The sequence below is a fragment of the Oncorhynchus masou genome, chromosome 1, assembly GCF_036934945.1.
Source record: "Oncorhynchus masou masou isolate Uvic2021 chromosome 1, UVic_Omas_1.1, whole genome shotgun sequence".
Taxonomy (NCBI): Eukaryota; Metazoa; Chordata; class Actinopteri; order Salmoniformes; family Salmonidae; genus Oncorhynchus; species Oncorhynchus masou.
Window position 1 is genome coordinate 75,158,883 of NC_088212.1, and position 15,150 is coordinate 75,174,032.

General features: G+C 45.0%; 1 protein-coding gene across 3 annotated transcripts in view; it reads right to left on the reverse strand.

Annotated features, from left to right (window-relative positions):
• LOC135550597 (DENN domain-containing protein 2B-like) overlaps nt 1-15,150 on the reverse strand; it is a 98,889-nt gene that overhangs the window by 25,226 nt on the left and 58,513 nt on the right. For all 3 annotated transcript variants that reach the window (XM_064981563.1, XM_064981571.1, XM_064981580.1), the window contains exons 5-8: nt 3,613-3,731; nt 2,897-3,115; nt 2,381-2,477; nt 2,174-2,218 (exon numbers count right to left, since the gene is read on the reverse strand). In XM_064981563.1, the coding sequence (XP_064837635.1) occupies nt 2,174-2,218; nt 2,381-2,477; nt 2,897-3,115; nt 3,613-3,731 (480 nt within the window). The remainder of the gene's footprint in view (nt 1-2,173; nt 2,219-2,380; nt 2,478-2,896; nt 3,116-3,612; nt 3,732-15,150) is intronic.

Here is a 15,150-nt window from a genome sequence, read left to right on the forward strand (position 1 = left end):
GCTAAGTGTCAGTATAGAGACAGAGTAGAGTCGCAATTCAATGGCTCAGACACAAGAGGTATGTGGCAGGGTCTACAGTCAATCACGGATTACAAAAAGAAAACCAGACCCGTCGCGGACCAGGATGTCTTGCTCCCAGACAGACTAAACAACTTCTTTGCTCGCTTTGGGGACAATAAAATACCACTGACACGGCCCGCTACCAAAACCTGTGGACTCTCCTTCACTGCAGCCGACGTGAGTAAAACATTTAAACGTGTTAACCCTCGCAAGGCTGCAGGCCCAGATGGCATCCCCAGCCGCGTCCTCAGAGCATGCGCAGACCAGCTGGCTGGTGTGTTTACGGACATATTCAATCAATCCTTATCCCAGTCTGCTGTTCCCACATGCTTCAAGAGGGCCAACATTGTTCCTGTTCCCAAAAAAGCTAAGGTAACTGAGCTAAACGACTACCGCCCCTTAGCCCCCACTTCCGTCATCATGAAGTGCTTTGAGAGACTAGTCAAGGACCATATCACCTCCACCCTACCTGACACCCTAGACCCACTCCAATTTGCTTACCACCCCAATAGGTCCACAGACGACGCAATCGCAACCACACTGCACACTGCCCTAACCCATCTGGACAAAAGGAATACCTATGTGAGAATGCTGTTCATCGACTACAGCTTAGCATTTAACACAATAGCACCCTCCAAACTCGTCATTAAGCTCGAGATCCTGAGTCTCGACCCCGCCCTGTGCAACTGGGTCCTGGACTTCCTGATAGACCGCCCCCAGGTGGTGAGGGTAGGTAACAACATCTCCACCCCGCTGATCCTCAACACTGGGGCCCCACTAGGGTGCGTTCTGAGCCCTCTCCTGTACTCCCTGTTCACCCACGACTGCGTGGCCATGCACGCCTCCAACTCAATCATCAAGTTTGCAGACAACACTACAGTGGTATGCTTGATTACCAACAACGACGAGACAGCCTACAGGGAGGAGGTGAGGGCCCTCGGAGTGTGGTGTCAGGAAAATAACCTCACACTCAACGTCAACAAAACAAAGGAGATGATCGTGGACTTCAGGAACAGCAGAGGGAGCACTCCCCTATCCACATCGACGGGACAGTAGTGGAGAGGGTGGTAAGTTTTAAGTTCCTCGGCGTACACATCACAGACAAACTGAATTGGTCCACCCACCCACACAGAGAGCATCGTGAAGAAGGCACAGCGGCCTCCTCAGGAGGCTGAAGAAATTCGGCTTGTCACCAAAAGCACTCACAAACTTCTACAGATGCACAATCGAGAGCATCCTGTCGGGCTGTATCACCACCTGGTACGGCAACTGCTCCACCCACAACCGTAAGACTCTCCAGAGGGTAGTGAGGTCTGCACAATGCATCACCGAGGGCAAACTACCTGCACTCCAGGACACCTACAGCACCCGATGTCATAGGAAGGCCATAAAGATCATCAAGGACAACAACCACCCGAGCCACTGCTTGTTCACCCCGCAATCATCCAGAAGGCGAGGTCAGTACAGGTGCATCAAAGCAGGGACCGAGAGACTGAAAAACAGCTTCTATCTCAAGGCCTTCAGACTGTTAAACAGCCACCACTAACATTGAGTGGCTGCTGCCAACATACTGACTCAACTCCAGCCACTTTAATAATGGAAAAATGGATGTAAAATGTATCACTAGCCACTTTAAACAATGCCACTTAATATAATGTTTACATTCCCTACATTACTCATCTCATATGTATATACTGTACCCTATACCATCTACTGCATCTTTTCTTTATGTAATACATGTATCATTAGCCACTTTAAACGATTCCACTTTTATGTTTACATACCCTACATTACTCATCTTATATGTATATACATCTACTGCATCTTGCCTATGCCGTTCTGTACCATCACTCATTCATATATTTTTATGTACATATTCTTCATCCCTTTACACTTGTGTGTATAAGGTAGTTGTTATGGAATTGGTAGGTTAGATTACTCGTTGGCTATTACTGCATTGTCGGAACTAGGAGCACAAGCATTTCGCTACACTTGAATTAACCATGTCTATGTGACAAATAAAATTTGATTTGTATTTGAACAGACAGCTATAGACCAAGTGCACCATTGTTCTCCAGGGACTGAGCTTCAACTGCATACTGTGACCTCTCACCTTTGAACCTGTCATCAGAGTCGCTCTCGCTCTCACTGTTGTCATCTGTAAACAGATCGGAGAGAGAAAAAAGGTTTGTTTAGGGTTAGGGGTCAACTCTACAACTATGTTTATGCCATACAGATGAGATGACTGGGGAAGGCACAAATATTTACTCCCTGATCCAGACAGTGGATGGAGAGAAGGAAGGGAGGAGCCCCTATGTACCTCTCAGAGATGCCGTCTCAATATTTGACAAGGACAGCTTCTTCAGCCTCTTCTTCCCTCTCTTGGTAGAGTAAATGGAGTTGATTCTCTGGACAATCTGTAAACAGTGAAAGGGAAGCTCAGTGTCTGTACAACCTACAGTAGAGGACTATCTGATCTCCTGTGGTGAAGCTCTTCAAAGTTGGCTCCATTCAATGTGTGGGAGGAGGAAGAGATAGACATAAAATCTTTCTAAGTGCTCTCTCTCTTTGCATGTCCAGAACTATCCCTGGGAAATGGCTTGTGTTTAAAACAAAGTTTGAACAGAATCAGCAAAGAGTTTCGGAAACAGTCCATTTAGGAATTATTCAAAAGAAATACATTTGTATAGCCTACAGCAAATCCATCTTCATTTTGCCTTCCAGGTAGATGCATGGCCCCGTAGATACATGGCTTGCAAGAATAGAATAGTCCTTGAGGAGATCATCATGGAGAGAACAGGTTCATTCCTATAGCCTGGAGTGTTTTATATTGTACCTTGGGGATCCTCCGGTGCCTACGGGAGGCCAGGGTGTCGCTGGCGCTGCTCAGGCTGTCATCCAGCAGGCAGCAGGGGGAGGGAGAGACCCCCAGATGGGGCGGCAGCAGCAGCATGTCATCATGGCTGTGTCGCTTGGACAGGCGGGACGCCCGGTGACTCTTCTTGTCTGTGGGACCAGAGAGGCGCAGGGACTGGCTACTGGGCTTAGAGGGCAGCTGTGGAGGGGGAGAGAGAGGACAATATTGAGGCTGTATCCCAGATGGCAACCTATTCTCTTTATAGTGCACTATTCCTGACCAGGGCCCATAGGATGACGCAATGGACCTTGGTTTGGTCTGGGATTGACTGAGGTTTTTGTCATGACAATAAGTAATCGTACCCAATAATACAATATATTTTCCTCACCGCACAGTGACCTCATTCCCAGTTGAACACAAGGAAATTCTAAATCATCTTTCCTACGACGAGACAGTGCCCATCCATATTAAAGCAGCAGAGCCAAACCTACATTTCCAGGCAGACTGACAGTATTTTACTGGAACTCCACCAGGTTTCAACACATCAAAAGGCTTCTGTAGCGCAAATAATGAGAAATCTAGCTGTGAAATAAGATTATTGGAGGATCCTGTCCAGGTTTCAGAGCTCTAACTCCAGTCTGAGGGAGAATTTTACTGCGGGAAAATACCTCAGTTCTGCTAGCTAGCTGTGTTACCTGAGGAGGTGAGTTGAGTTTCTGGGAGGTCCAGGTCCGGTTGCTTTCCGGTACCAAGTGGTTCTTCCGACCCAAACTCCTCCTCTTCAGGTCCACGTCCTCGTACGGGTTCTCCTTCTCTGTGTGACGACATTTAGAAAACAGATTAAGGTCTAAAATAACAGCAGCAGCTGTTCAGAAGGATCTGTTAAGGTTCAGGGAGAAGGAAGGTATTTGACTAGACAAGACAAAGCCAGAGGGGCTTCAAGCCAGAGTCTGTGTGAGATGACGGGGGGCAGGAGAGGGAGTTGGGGGGCAGGAGAGAGGCTCCCCGTGGTGGTGCTCAGATCAAATAAGTCATGCAGGGGCCAGGTTAAAGGTCTCTCTCAGCTGGCTGCTACAATGCCCAAATGTACTGTCTCTTTAAACAGTTACTGTTGGCCCAGGGCCCCGGAGGCCCCGCTGGCCCCTGACCGACTGCACTGTGCCGAGACTCCCGGACACTGGGCTGCTAGTGGTGAGTCATGGCCGGAGTATGCAGGCTGTCTGCTGCGGGAGGCGAAGGGGAGGAGCAGAGCGGGACATCCTCCTCCTCTCAGGTATCACTGGACTTCATTCTCACATCCTTTCAATGAGACTGTTGATGTAGAAATGTTCACTCAACATTTCAGAGGTGTTGCACAAAGAGTTTTGGGTTTTTCCCCTGCACACTGACGGGAATCTCACACAGCACTGCTTTCACTGATGTCACTTGGAAAAGGGCCAGCCAGCGTGTATAAAAACTTGTATAACACCACTGCCCATGTCCATCCAGACATGCTTCTGAGAATAGCATTTCAGCTGGGTCTGAAAAGGTTGTGAGAAAACGAAAGAACTGCACTAAAAAGGAAAACAGAGCCAGATGGTGTCGAAAGGCATAAGGGAAAAGACTTGCAGTGAAAGACGAGCACTACACTAAATCTACACTTCAGCATCTCAATGATGGAAGAGAATCCTATAAACTGGAGGAACACCTTGAAGGCCAACGTTAAACTGTGCTAAATGTATCTGTTAAAGGTATCTGTTTTGTTAAAAGGGGTTCATCATTTATTGCCTATTTATGAACCATATTAGTGAGATCATCAGAGCATTCTGCCATGTCATACTAAAAATGAAAGTCCAGTCAGACTGGGCTCTTCCCTCTTCCCTCCCTATGTATTATCAGAGCTGAGGAATACAATAACAAGCCTAGGTATAGCTGGGACCGTAAACTGAAAATTGAGACTGACCATACCAATCACTTATCTCAGGCAGTTTGCTGATATTGTTCATTACAATAAGTAGCGTATACTAGAGAAATGTGAAGTTTGAAATTAAATAAGTATACTAATATGTGTGATTGTTAATGGGACAATTGATGGCTACAACCATCAAACATCTAGTAGTAGTTTTTAGGGTAATATAAAAAAATATACTGTGATGCATGCACATTGTTATAAACTATTGTTATATTTATCATTATCACAACAATTCAGGCAACTTATCGCGATATGGATGTTTGCCTGTATGGTCCAGCTCTAGGGCTGGACTGACTAACGTCTCAGTGCTCTGGACCCCATTCCACTGAAGCAGAGTAATGACAGCCTGCTGGGATGATGATATGTCTCCATGGCTTCTGACGCACTGGAGGGTACGAATCAACTGCTGTGGTTACTCACATCCAAATACACACACACACATTGTCTAACACACACACACACACACACACACACACACACACACACACACACACACACACACACACACACACACACACACACACACACACACACACATACCTCTCCTGACCTGGCTGCACCCACACTGTGACTCGGCATCTGTTTACACAATAGGCTCTCTCTAGAGCGAGACAGAGGACAGACTATCTACACAATGTCAGGATGGGATTACCCCATAAAAGGGCTATGGACAGAATGTCCCTCGCCATCGAGTGGCTGCTACAGTGGCACCAGTCATTCATGTAATAAACAGAAATGTTCACGGGACCAAAACGGGCTTGAGATCTGTCTAAACGTTTGGTGGCACCACAAACCATGCTGTAACTGTACAGTGTACATCCTTCAGAGAAGGCTTGTGACCACATGGGCCAAATTTGTTGGAAGATATATATAGAATTTTTGGAATCTAAGTTGTTTAACACTCATACCTCAAAAATGCTAAAAACTACAGTATACATGTATGATTACATAGACAAAACAAAGCATCATTATTCCAGTCAGCAGATTCCCATGCAGTGTTAGAGCAGAGATAATCTGGATCAGACAAACAGGCCAAGGAGGTCATTTTACCTCACCACCACCACTGGTGACAATGATGTTAGACAGACTCAGTTCAGCTTGGGGTTGATGACGCAGACATAATCCATTACTGCTGAGTCACTGTTGTGTACAGAACCTGATTCACCAGACGGGAAACCTATTCCAAGTGGCACTACGCTAATCAAACTATAGCTTGTCATAATATAACCATTTATATCATAAATCTTCTTAGGGATCGGTGTCCCGTCCACGGGACGGTTGATCTAACGTAAGCTAATGCGATTAGCATGAGGTTGTAAGTAACAAGAACAAGAACAATTGTTTACAGACAGATTATTTCACTTATAATTCACTATATCACAATTCCAGTGGGTCAGAAGTTTGTGGATCAATTGCAGGTGTAATTGTGGATGTATTTCAAGGCCTACCTTCAAACTCAGTGCCTCTTTGCTTGACATCATGGGAAAATCAAAAGAAATCAGCCAAGACCTCAGAAAAAAATTTGTAGACCTCCACAAGTCTGGTTCATCCTTGGGAGCAATTTCCAAATGCCTGAAGGTACCACATTCATCTGTACAAACAATAGTACGCAAGTATAAACACCATGGGACCACGCAGCCATCCTACCGCTCAGGAAGGAGATGCGTTCTGTCTCCTAGAGATTAACGTACTTTTTGGTGTGACAAGTGCAAATCAATCCCAGAACAACAGAAAAGGACCTTGTGAAGATGCTGGAGAAAACCGGTACAAAAGTATCTATATCCACAGTAAAACGAGTCCTATATCGACATAACCTGAAAGGCTGTTCAGCAAGGAAGAAGCCACTGCTCCAAAACCGCCATAAAAAAGCCAGACTACGGTTCGCAACTGCACATGGGGACAAAGATCGTACTTTTTGGAGAAATGTTCTCTTGTCTAATGAAACAAAAATACAACTGTTTAGAGTGCCTCCCGGGTGGCGCAGTGGTTAAGGGTGCTGTACTGCAGCGCCAGCTGTGCCACCAGAGACTCTAGGATCGCGCCCAGGCTCTGTCATAACCAGCCGCGACCGGGAGGTCCGTGGGACCATGCACAATTGGCCTAGCGTCGTTTGGCCGGTAGGGATATCCTTGTCTCATCGCGCAACAGCAACTCCTGTGGCGGGCCAGGCGCAGTGCACGTCAACCAAGGTTGCCAGGTGCACAGTGTTTCCTCCGACACATTGGTGTGGCTGGCTCCCGGGTTGGATACGCGCTGTGTTAAGAAGCAGTGCGGCTTGGTTGGGTTGTGTATCGGAGGACGCATGACTTTCAACCTCCGTCTCTCCCGAGCATGTACGGGAGTTGTAGCGATAAGACAAGATACTAACATTTCGATACCACGAAATTGGGGAGAAAAAGGGGTAAAACATTTTTTTAAATTACAACTGTTTGGCTATAATGACCAAACAGTTGTTATGTTTGGAAGAAAAAGGGAGAGGCTTGCAAGCCAATGAACACCATCCCAACCGTGAAGCACGGGGCTGGCTGTAGGAGGGACTGCAAAATGGTGCATTTCACAAAATAGATGGCTTCATGAGAAAATTATGTTGATATATTGAAGCAACATCTCAAGACATCAGTCAGGAAGTTAAAGCTTGCTCGCAATTGGTCTTCCAAATGGACAATGACCCCAAGCATACTTCTAAAGTTGTGGCAAAATGGCATAGGGACAACAAAGTCAAGGTATTGGAGTGGCCATCACAAAGCCCTAACCTCAATCCTTTAGAAAATGTGTGGGCAAGGAGGCCTACAAACCTGACTCAGTTACACCAGCTGTGTCAGGAGGAATGTGCCAAAATTCACCCAACTTATTGTGGGAAGCTTGGGGAAGACTACCCGAAAGTTTAAAGGCAATGCTACCAAATACCAATTTAAAGGCAATGCTACCAAATACTAATTGAGTGTATGTAAACTTCTGACTCACTGGGAATGTGATGAAAGAAATAAAAGCTGAAAAAAATCATTCTCTCTACTATTATTCTGACATGTCACATTAAAATAAAGTGGCGATCCCAACTGACCTAAAACAAGGAATTTTTACTAAGATTAAATGTCAGGAATTGTGAAAAACGGAGTTTAAATGTATTTGGCTAAGGTGTATGTAGACATACAGTGGGGCCAAAAAGTATTTAGTCGGCCAACAATTGTGCAAGTTCTCCGACTTAAAAAGATGAGAGAGGCCTGTAATTTCATCATAGGTACACTTCAACTATGACAGACAAAATGAGAAAAAAATCCAGAAAATCACATTGTAGGATTTTTTATGAATTTATTTGCAAATTATGGTGGAAAATAAGTATTTGGTCAAAAGTTTCTCTCAATACTTTGTTATATACCCTTTGTAGGCAATGAGGTCAAACGTTTTCTGTAAGTATTCACAAGGTTTTCACACACTGTTGCTGGTATTTTGGCCCATTCCTCCATGCAGATCTCCTCTAGAGCAGTGATGTTTTGGGGCTGTTGCTGGGCAACACGGACTTTCAACTCCTTCCAAAGATTTTCTATGGGGTTGAGATCTGGAGACTGGCTAGGCCACTCCAGGACCTTGAACTGCTTCTTACAAAGCCACTCCTTCGTTGCCCGGGCGGTGTGTTGGGATCATTGACATGCTAAAAGACCCAGCCACGTTTCATCTTCAATGCCCTTGCTGATGGAAGGAGGTTTTCACTCAAAATCTCAAGATACATGGCCCCATTCAATCTTTCCTTTACACGGATCAGTCGTCCTGGTCCCTTTGCCGAAAAACAGCCCCAAAGCATGATGTTTCCACCCCCATGCTTCACAGTAGTTATGGTGTTCTTTGGATGCAACTCAGCATTCTTTGTCCTCCAAACACAATGAGTTGAGTTTTTACCAAAGAGTTCTATTTTGGTTTCATCTGACCATATGACATTTTCCCAATCTACTTCTGGATCATCCAAATGCTCTCTAGCAAACTTCAGACGGGACTGGACGTGTACTGGCTTAAGCAGGGGGACAAGTCTGGCACTGCAGGATTTGAGTCCCTGGCGGCGTAGTGTGTTACTGATGGAAGGCTTTGTTACTTTGGTCCCAGCTCTGCAGGTCATTCACTAGGTCCCCCCGTGTGGTTCTGGGATTTTTTCTCACCGTTCTTGTGATCATTTTGACCCCACATGGTGAGATCTTGCGTGGAGCCCCAGATCGAGGGAGATTATCATGTATGTCTTCCATTTCCTAATAATTGCTCCCACAGTTGATTTCTTCAAACCAAGCTGCTTACATATTGCAGATTCAGTCTTCCCAGCCTGGTGTAGGTCTACAATTTTGTTTCTGGTATCCTTTGACAGCTCTTTGGTCTTGGCCATAGTGGAGATTGGAGTGTGACTGTTTGAGGTTGTGGACAGGTGTCTTTTACACTGATAAGAAGTTCAAACAGGTGCCATTAATACAGGTAACGAGTGGAGGACAGAGGAGCCTCTTAAAGAAGAAGTTACAGGTCTGTGAGAGCCAGAAATCTTGCTTGTTTGTAGGTGACCAAATACTTATTTTCCACCAAAATTTCAAATCAAATCAAATTTTATTTGTCACATACACATGGTTAGCAGATGTTAATGCGAGTGTAGCGAAATGCTTGTGCTTCTAGTTCCGACAATGTAGTAATAACCAACAAGTAATCTAGCTAACAATTCCAAAACTACTACCTTATAGACACAAGTGTAGGGGATAAAGAATATGTACATAAAGATATATGAATGAGTGATGGTACAGAGCGGCATAGGCAAGATACAGTAGATGGTATTGAGTGCAGTATATACATATGAGATGAGTATGTAAACAAAGTGGCATAGTTAAAGTGGCTAGTGATACATGTATTACATAAAGATGCAGTAGATGATATAGAGTACAGTATATACATATACCTATGAGATGAATAATGTAGGGTATATAAACATTATATTAGGTAGCATTGTTTAAAGTGGCTAGTGATATATTTTACATCATTTCCCATCAATTCCCATTATTAAAGTGTCTGGAGTTAAGTCAGTGTGTTGGCAGCAGCCACTCAATGTTAGTGGTGGCTGTTTAACAGTCTGATGGCCTTGAGATAGAAGCTGTTTTTCAGTCTCTCGGTCCCAGCTTTGATGCACCTGTACTGACCTTGCCTTCTGGATGATAGCGGGGTGAACAGGCAGTGGCTCGGGTGGTTGTTGTCCTTGATGATCTTTATGGCCTTCCTGTGACATCGGGTGGTGTAGGTGTCCTGGAGGGCAGGTAGTTTTCCCCCGGTGATGCGTTGTGCAGACCTCCCTACACTCTGGAGAGCCTTACGGTTGTGGGCGGAGCAGTTGCCGTACCAGGCGGTGATACAGCCCGTCAGGATGCTCTCGATTGTGCATCTGTAGAAGTTTGTGAGTGCTTTTGGTGACAAGCCGAATTTCTTCAGCCTCCTGAGGTTGAAGAGGCGCTGCTGCGCCTTCTTCACGATGCTGTCTGTGTGGGTGGACCAATTCAGTTTGTCTGTGATGTGTACGCCGAGGAACTTAAAACTTACTACCCTCTCCACTACTGTTCCATCGATGTGGATAGGGGGGTGTTCCCTCTGCTGTTTCCTGAAGTCCACAATCATCTCCTTAGTTTTGTTGACGTTGAGTGTGAGGTTATTTTCCTGACACCACACTCCGAGGGCCCTCACCTCCTCCCTGTAGGCCGTCTTGTCGTTGTTGGTAATCAAGCCTACCACTGTTGTGTCGTCCGCAAACTTGATGATTGAGTTGGAGGCATGCATGGCCACGCAGTCGTGGGTGAACAGGGAGTACAGGAGAGGGCTCAGAACGCACCCTTGTGGGGCCCCAGTGTTGAGGATCAGCTGGGTGGAGATGTTGTTGCTTACCCTCACCACCTGGGGGCGGCCCGTCAGGAAGTCCAGTACCCAGTTGCACAGGGCGGGGTCGAGACCCAGGGTCTCCAGCTTGATGACGAGCTTGGAGGGTACTATGGCGTTAAATGCCGAGCTGTAGTCGATGAACAGCATTCTCACATAGGTATGCAAATAAATTCAGGATTTTTTTTCTCATTTTGTCTGTCATAGTGGAAGTGTACCTATGATGAAAATTGCAGGCCTCTCTCATCTTTTTAAGTCGGAGAACTTGCACAATTGGTGGCTGACTAAATACTTTTTTGCCCCACTGTATCTGATATTAGCAGAAAGCATACATTTTTGTTAATCTAACTGCACTGTCCAATTCACAGTAGCTATTACAGTGAAAGAATGCCATGTTATTGTTTGAGGAAAGTGCACAATTTTGAACATGAAAATATATTAATAAACAAATTATTCTTGATACAACATTTTGGACAGAAATGCAATGGTTCATTGGATCAGTCTAACACTTTGCAAATTTCCTTCTGCCATCTAGTGGCCAACATCTAAATTACACCTTGGCTGGAATAATACATTATGGCCTTTCTCTTGCATTTCAAAGATGATGGTACAAAAGAAAATACAGAGACACTGACTTCAGCTTAACTTCACTGGCTTCAGAATTAGAAACCAGTGAATATTGGCAAATATCCAGTCACTCAAGAACTCCAATCAGAGAGACTTGAAAAGCTGCAATATTATGTCTTACTGAAACATGGCTGGATGATGATGCAATGCACGTAGTACTCAGTGGATTCTCCATGCAGTGGCAGGATCGGACAGCAGCTTCAGGGAAGTCAAAAGGAGGAGTGTTTTTTTTTCATAAATAACAACTGGTGTGCTGCTTCCAGTGTGAAGGAAATATCTAGCTCACCTGATTTAGAATCCCTCATGGTTAGCTACAGACCCTTTTAACTACCAAGAGAGTTCTCATCTGTAATTATCACAGCTGTCTACATCCCTCCACGAGCCAACACCACTCTGGCACTCACCTAACTGTATGGGCCATAAAAAAACAAATGGTTGGGTGGAAAATTAAAACCATCCTACCTCACTTCTACCAACACGTCTCCTGTGCCAACAAAACTATGGAGTACTTTTTTGCTACCTACAGAAATGCATACAAGGCCCTCCCTCGTCCTTTCTTTGGCAAATCTGACCATGACTCCATTATCCTGCTTCATGTTTACAATCAGAAGCTCAAACAGGAAGTACCAGTGATGCACTGAATACGGACGTTGTTGGATGAAGAAGATGGGAGGCTATAAGACTGTTTTTCTAGTACAGACTGGAATATGTTCCGGGATTTAACCGTTAGCATTGAGGAGTTTACCACAACAAATCACAGGCTTCATCAATAAGTGCATAGACTATAAGACGGGACACGGACACAACAAAGAAAGCCCCTCCGACCTCCGACAAGACATCAAACATGCAAAAGGGCAATATAAGAGGAAGGTGGAATGCAATCACAAGGCCAGAATACCAGGGCGTGTTCTCATAGCATGTGCAGACCAGCTGGCAAGTGTCTTCACAGACATTTTCAATCTCTCCTCATCCCAGTCTGTAATCCCCAAATGTTTCAAACTGCCACAATTGTCCCTATTCCCAAGAGCTCCAATGTAATCTGCCTAAATGACAATTGCCCTGTAGCACTCAGACCTGTAATTATGAAGTGTTTTGAAAGGCTGGTCATGACAAACATCAACACCATCATCCCAGACACCCTACACCCACTCCAATTTGCATACCCCCCTGACAGATCCACAGATGAAGCAATCACAATTGCACTTCACACTGCCCTCTTCCACCTGGACAGGAGGGAAAATAACTATGTGAGAATACTGTTCATAGATTACAGCTCAGCGTCCAACACCATAGTCTCCTCCAAGCTCATCACCAAGCTAGGGAGCCTGGGACTGAACCCCTCCCTCTGCAACTGGATCCTGGACTTAGGCTGACCCTCAACTCCGGGGCCCCTCAGGGGTGTGTGCTTAGTTCCCTTCTGTACTCCATGTTCACCCACGACTGCATGGTCACGCACAACTCCAACACCATCACCAAGTTTGCCGATTACACAACAGTGGTAGGCCTGATCATGGATGACGATGAGACAGCATATAGGAAGGAGGTCAGAGACTAAGCAGTGTGGTGCTAGGACAACAACATCAGTAAGACCAAGGAGCTGATCGTGGACTATAGGGGAAATAGGGGAGAGCCCGCCCCTATCCATGTTGACAGGGCTGTTGTGGAGAGGGTCGAGAGCTTCTAGTCCCTTGGCGTCCACTAAGGACTTAACATGGTTCCCACACACCCGCATAGTCGTAAAGAGGGCATGGCAGCAACTCTTCCCCCTCAAGAGGCTGAAACGATTTGGCATTGGCCCTCAAATCCTCAAAATGTTCTACAGATGTACTATTGAGAGCATCTTGACTGGCTGCATCATTACTCTGTATGGCAAATGCATTGCCCTTGACCTCAAAGCGCTACAGAGGGGGGTGCGGACAGCCCATCACAGGGGCCGAGCTCCCTGACATCCAGGACCTCTATATCAGGTGGCGTCAGAGGAAGGCCCGAAAAATGTCCAAAGACTCCCAAGCCATACTGCTGCCATCCGGCAAACGTACTGGGAAATCAGCTCTCGAATGGCCTCCGAGACAGCTTCTACCCCCAAACCATATGACTGCTAAATAGTAAATTAATGGTACTCAAACTATCTGCACTGACTCTATCTTGCACTGACCCTACGTATACTCACTAGACTATATATACACACCATATTCACACTCACTAGACTATATATAGACACCATATTCACACTCACTAGACTATATGTACACACCATATTCACACTCACTAGACTATATATACACACCATATTCACACTCACTAGACTACATATAGACACCATATTCACACTCACTAGACTATATATACACACCATATTCACACTCACTAGACTACATATAGACACCATATTCACACTCACTAGACTATATATACGCACCATATTCACACTCACTAGACTACATATAGACACCATATTCACACTCACTAGACTATATATACACACCATATTCACACTCACTAGACTATATATAGACACCATATTCACACTCACTAGACTATATGTACACACCATATTCACACTCACTAGACTATATATACACACCATATTCACACTCACTAGACTATATGTACACACCATATTCACACTCACTAGACTATATATACACACCATATTCACACTCACTAGACTATATATAGACACCATATTCACACTCACTAGACTATATATACACCATATTCACACTCACTAGACTATATGTACATACCATATTCACACTCACTAGACTATATATACACACCATATTCACACTCACTAGACTACATATAGACACCATATTCACACTCATTAGACTAAATATACACACCATATTCACACTCACTAGACTATATATACGCAGACCATATACATACACACTCACTCATATACACTCCAACACAAAACCCACACACATTCACATACGCACACACTCATATACACTCCAACACAAAACCCACACACATTCACACACACACACACACACACACACACACACACACACACACACACACACACACACACACACACACACACACACACACACACACACACACACACACACACACACACACACACACACACACACACACACACACACACACACACATCATATGCTGCTGCTACTCTGTTCTATATTTTAGTCTTCTTATTATCTATCATGATGACTAGTCACTTTACCCTGCCTTCAGGTACATATCTACCTCAAATACCACATACCTCTGCACATTATCTGGTACTGGTACTTCCTGTATATAGCTCCATTCTTGTGTATTTTATTTGATTCCTCGTGTTACTATTTGTATTATTATTTTTTAATTCTGAAACGATGGGAAGGGCTCATAAGCAAGCATTCCATGGTAAAGTCTACACCAGTTGTATCCAGCGCATGTGGCAAATTAAATTTGATTTGATTTTGAGAAGTCTATTTATTTAATGTACTCATTTTTAGTGGGCTACTGCCTCAGACAGCTATGATCTCCTCACATAGTTGATTAAATGCTTCGAGAAGGACTGTGTGTGTCTGAGTCCAAAGTGTCTGGGCTGCTACACGTTGAAATACGAGCGAAGAGGGACTAGAACATGGCTTATCTCCCACTGCTGTGGCTGCTGCTTCCAACGGAACATCTGACCTGTAAACCGCTGCTTAGCGGTGGTGGAGACCGCCATTCCATGCCGTGATCAGAGCCAGCTAGGCCTATTACAGACTGGAGCAGCCAGGATCACTGGGGAGGGACTGCTCACAGAGGCAATGTA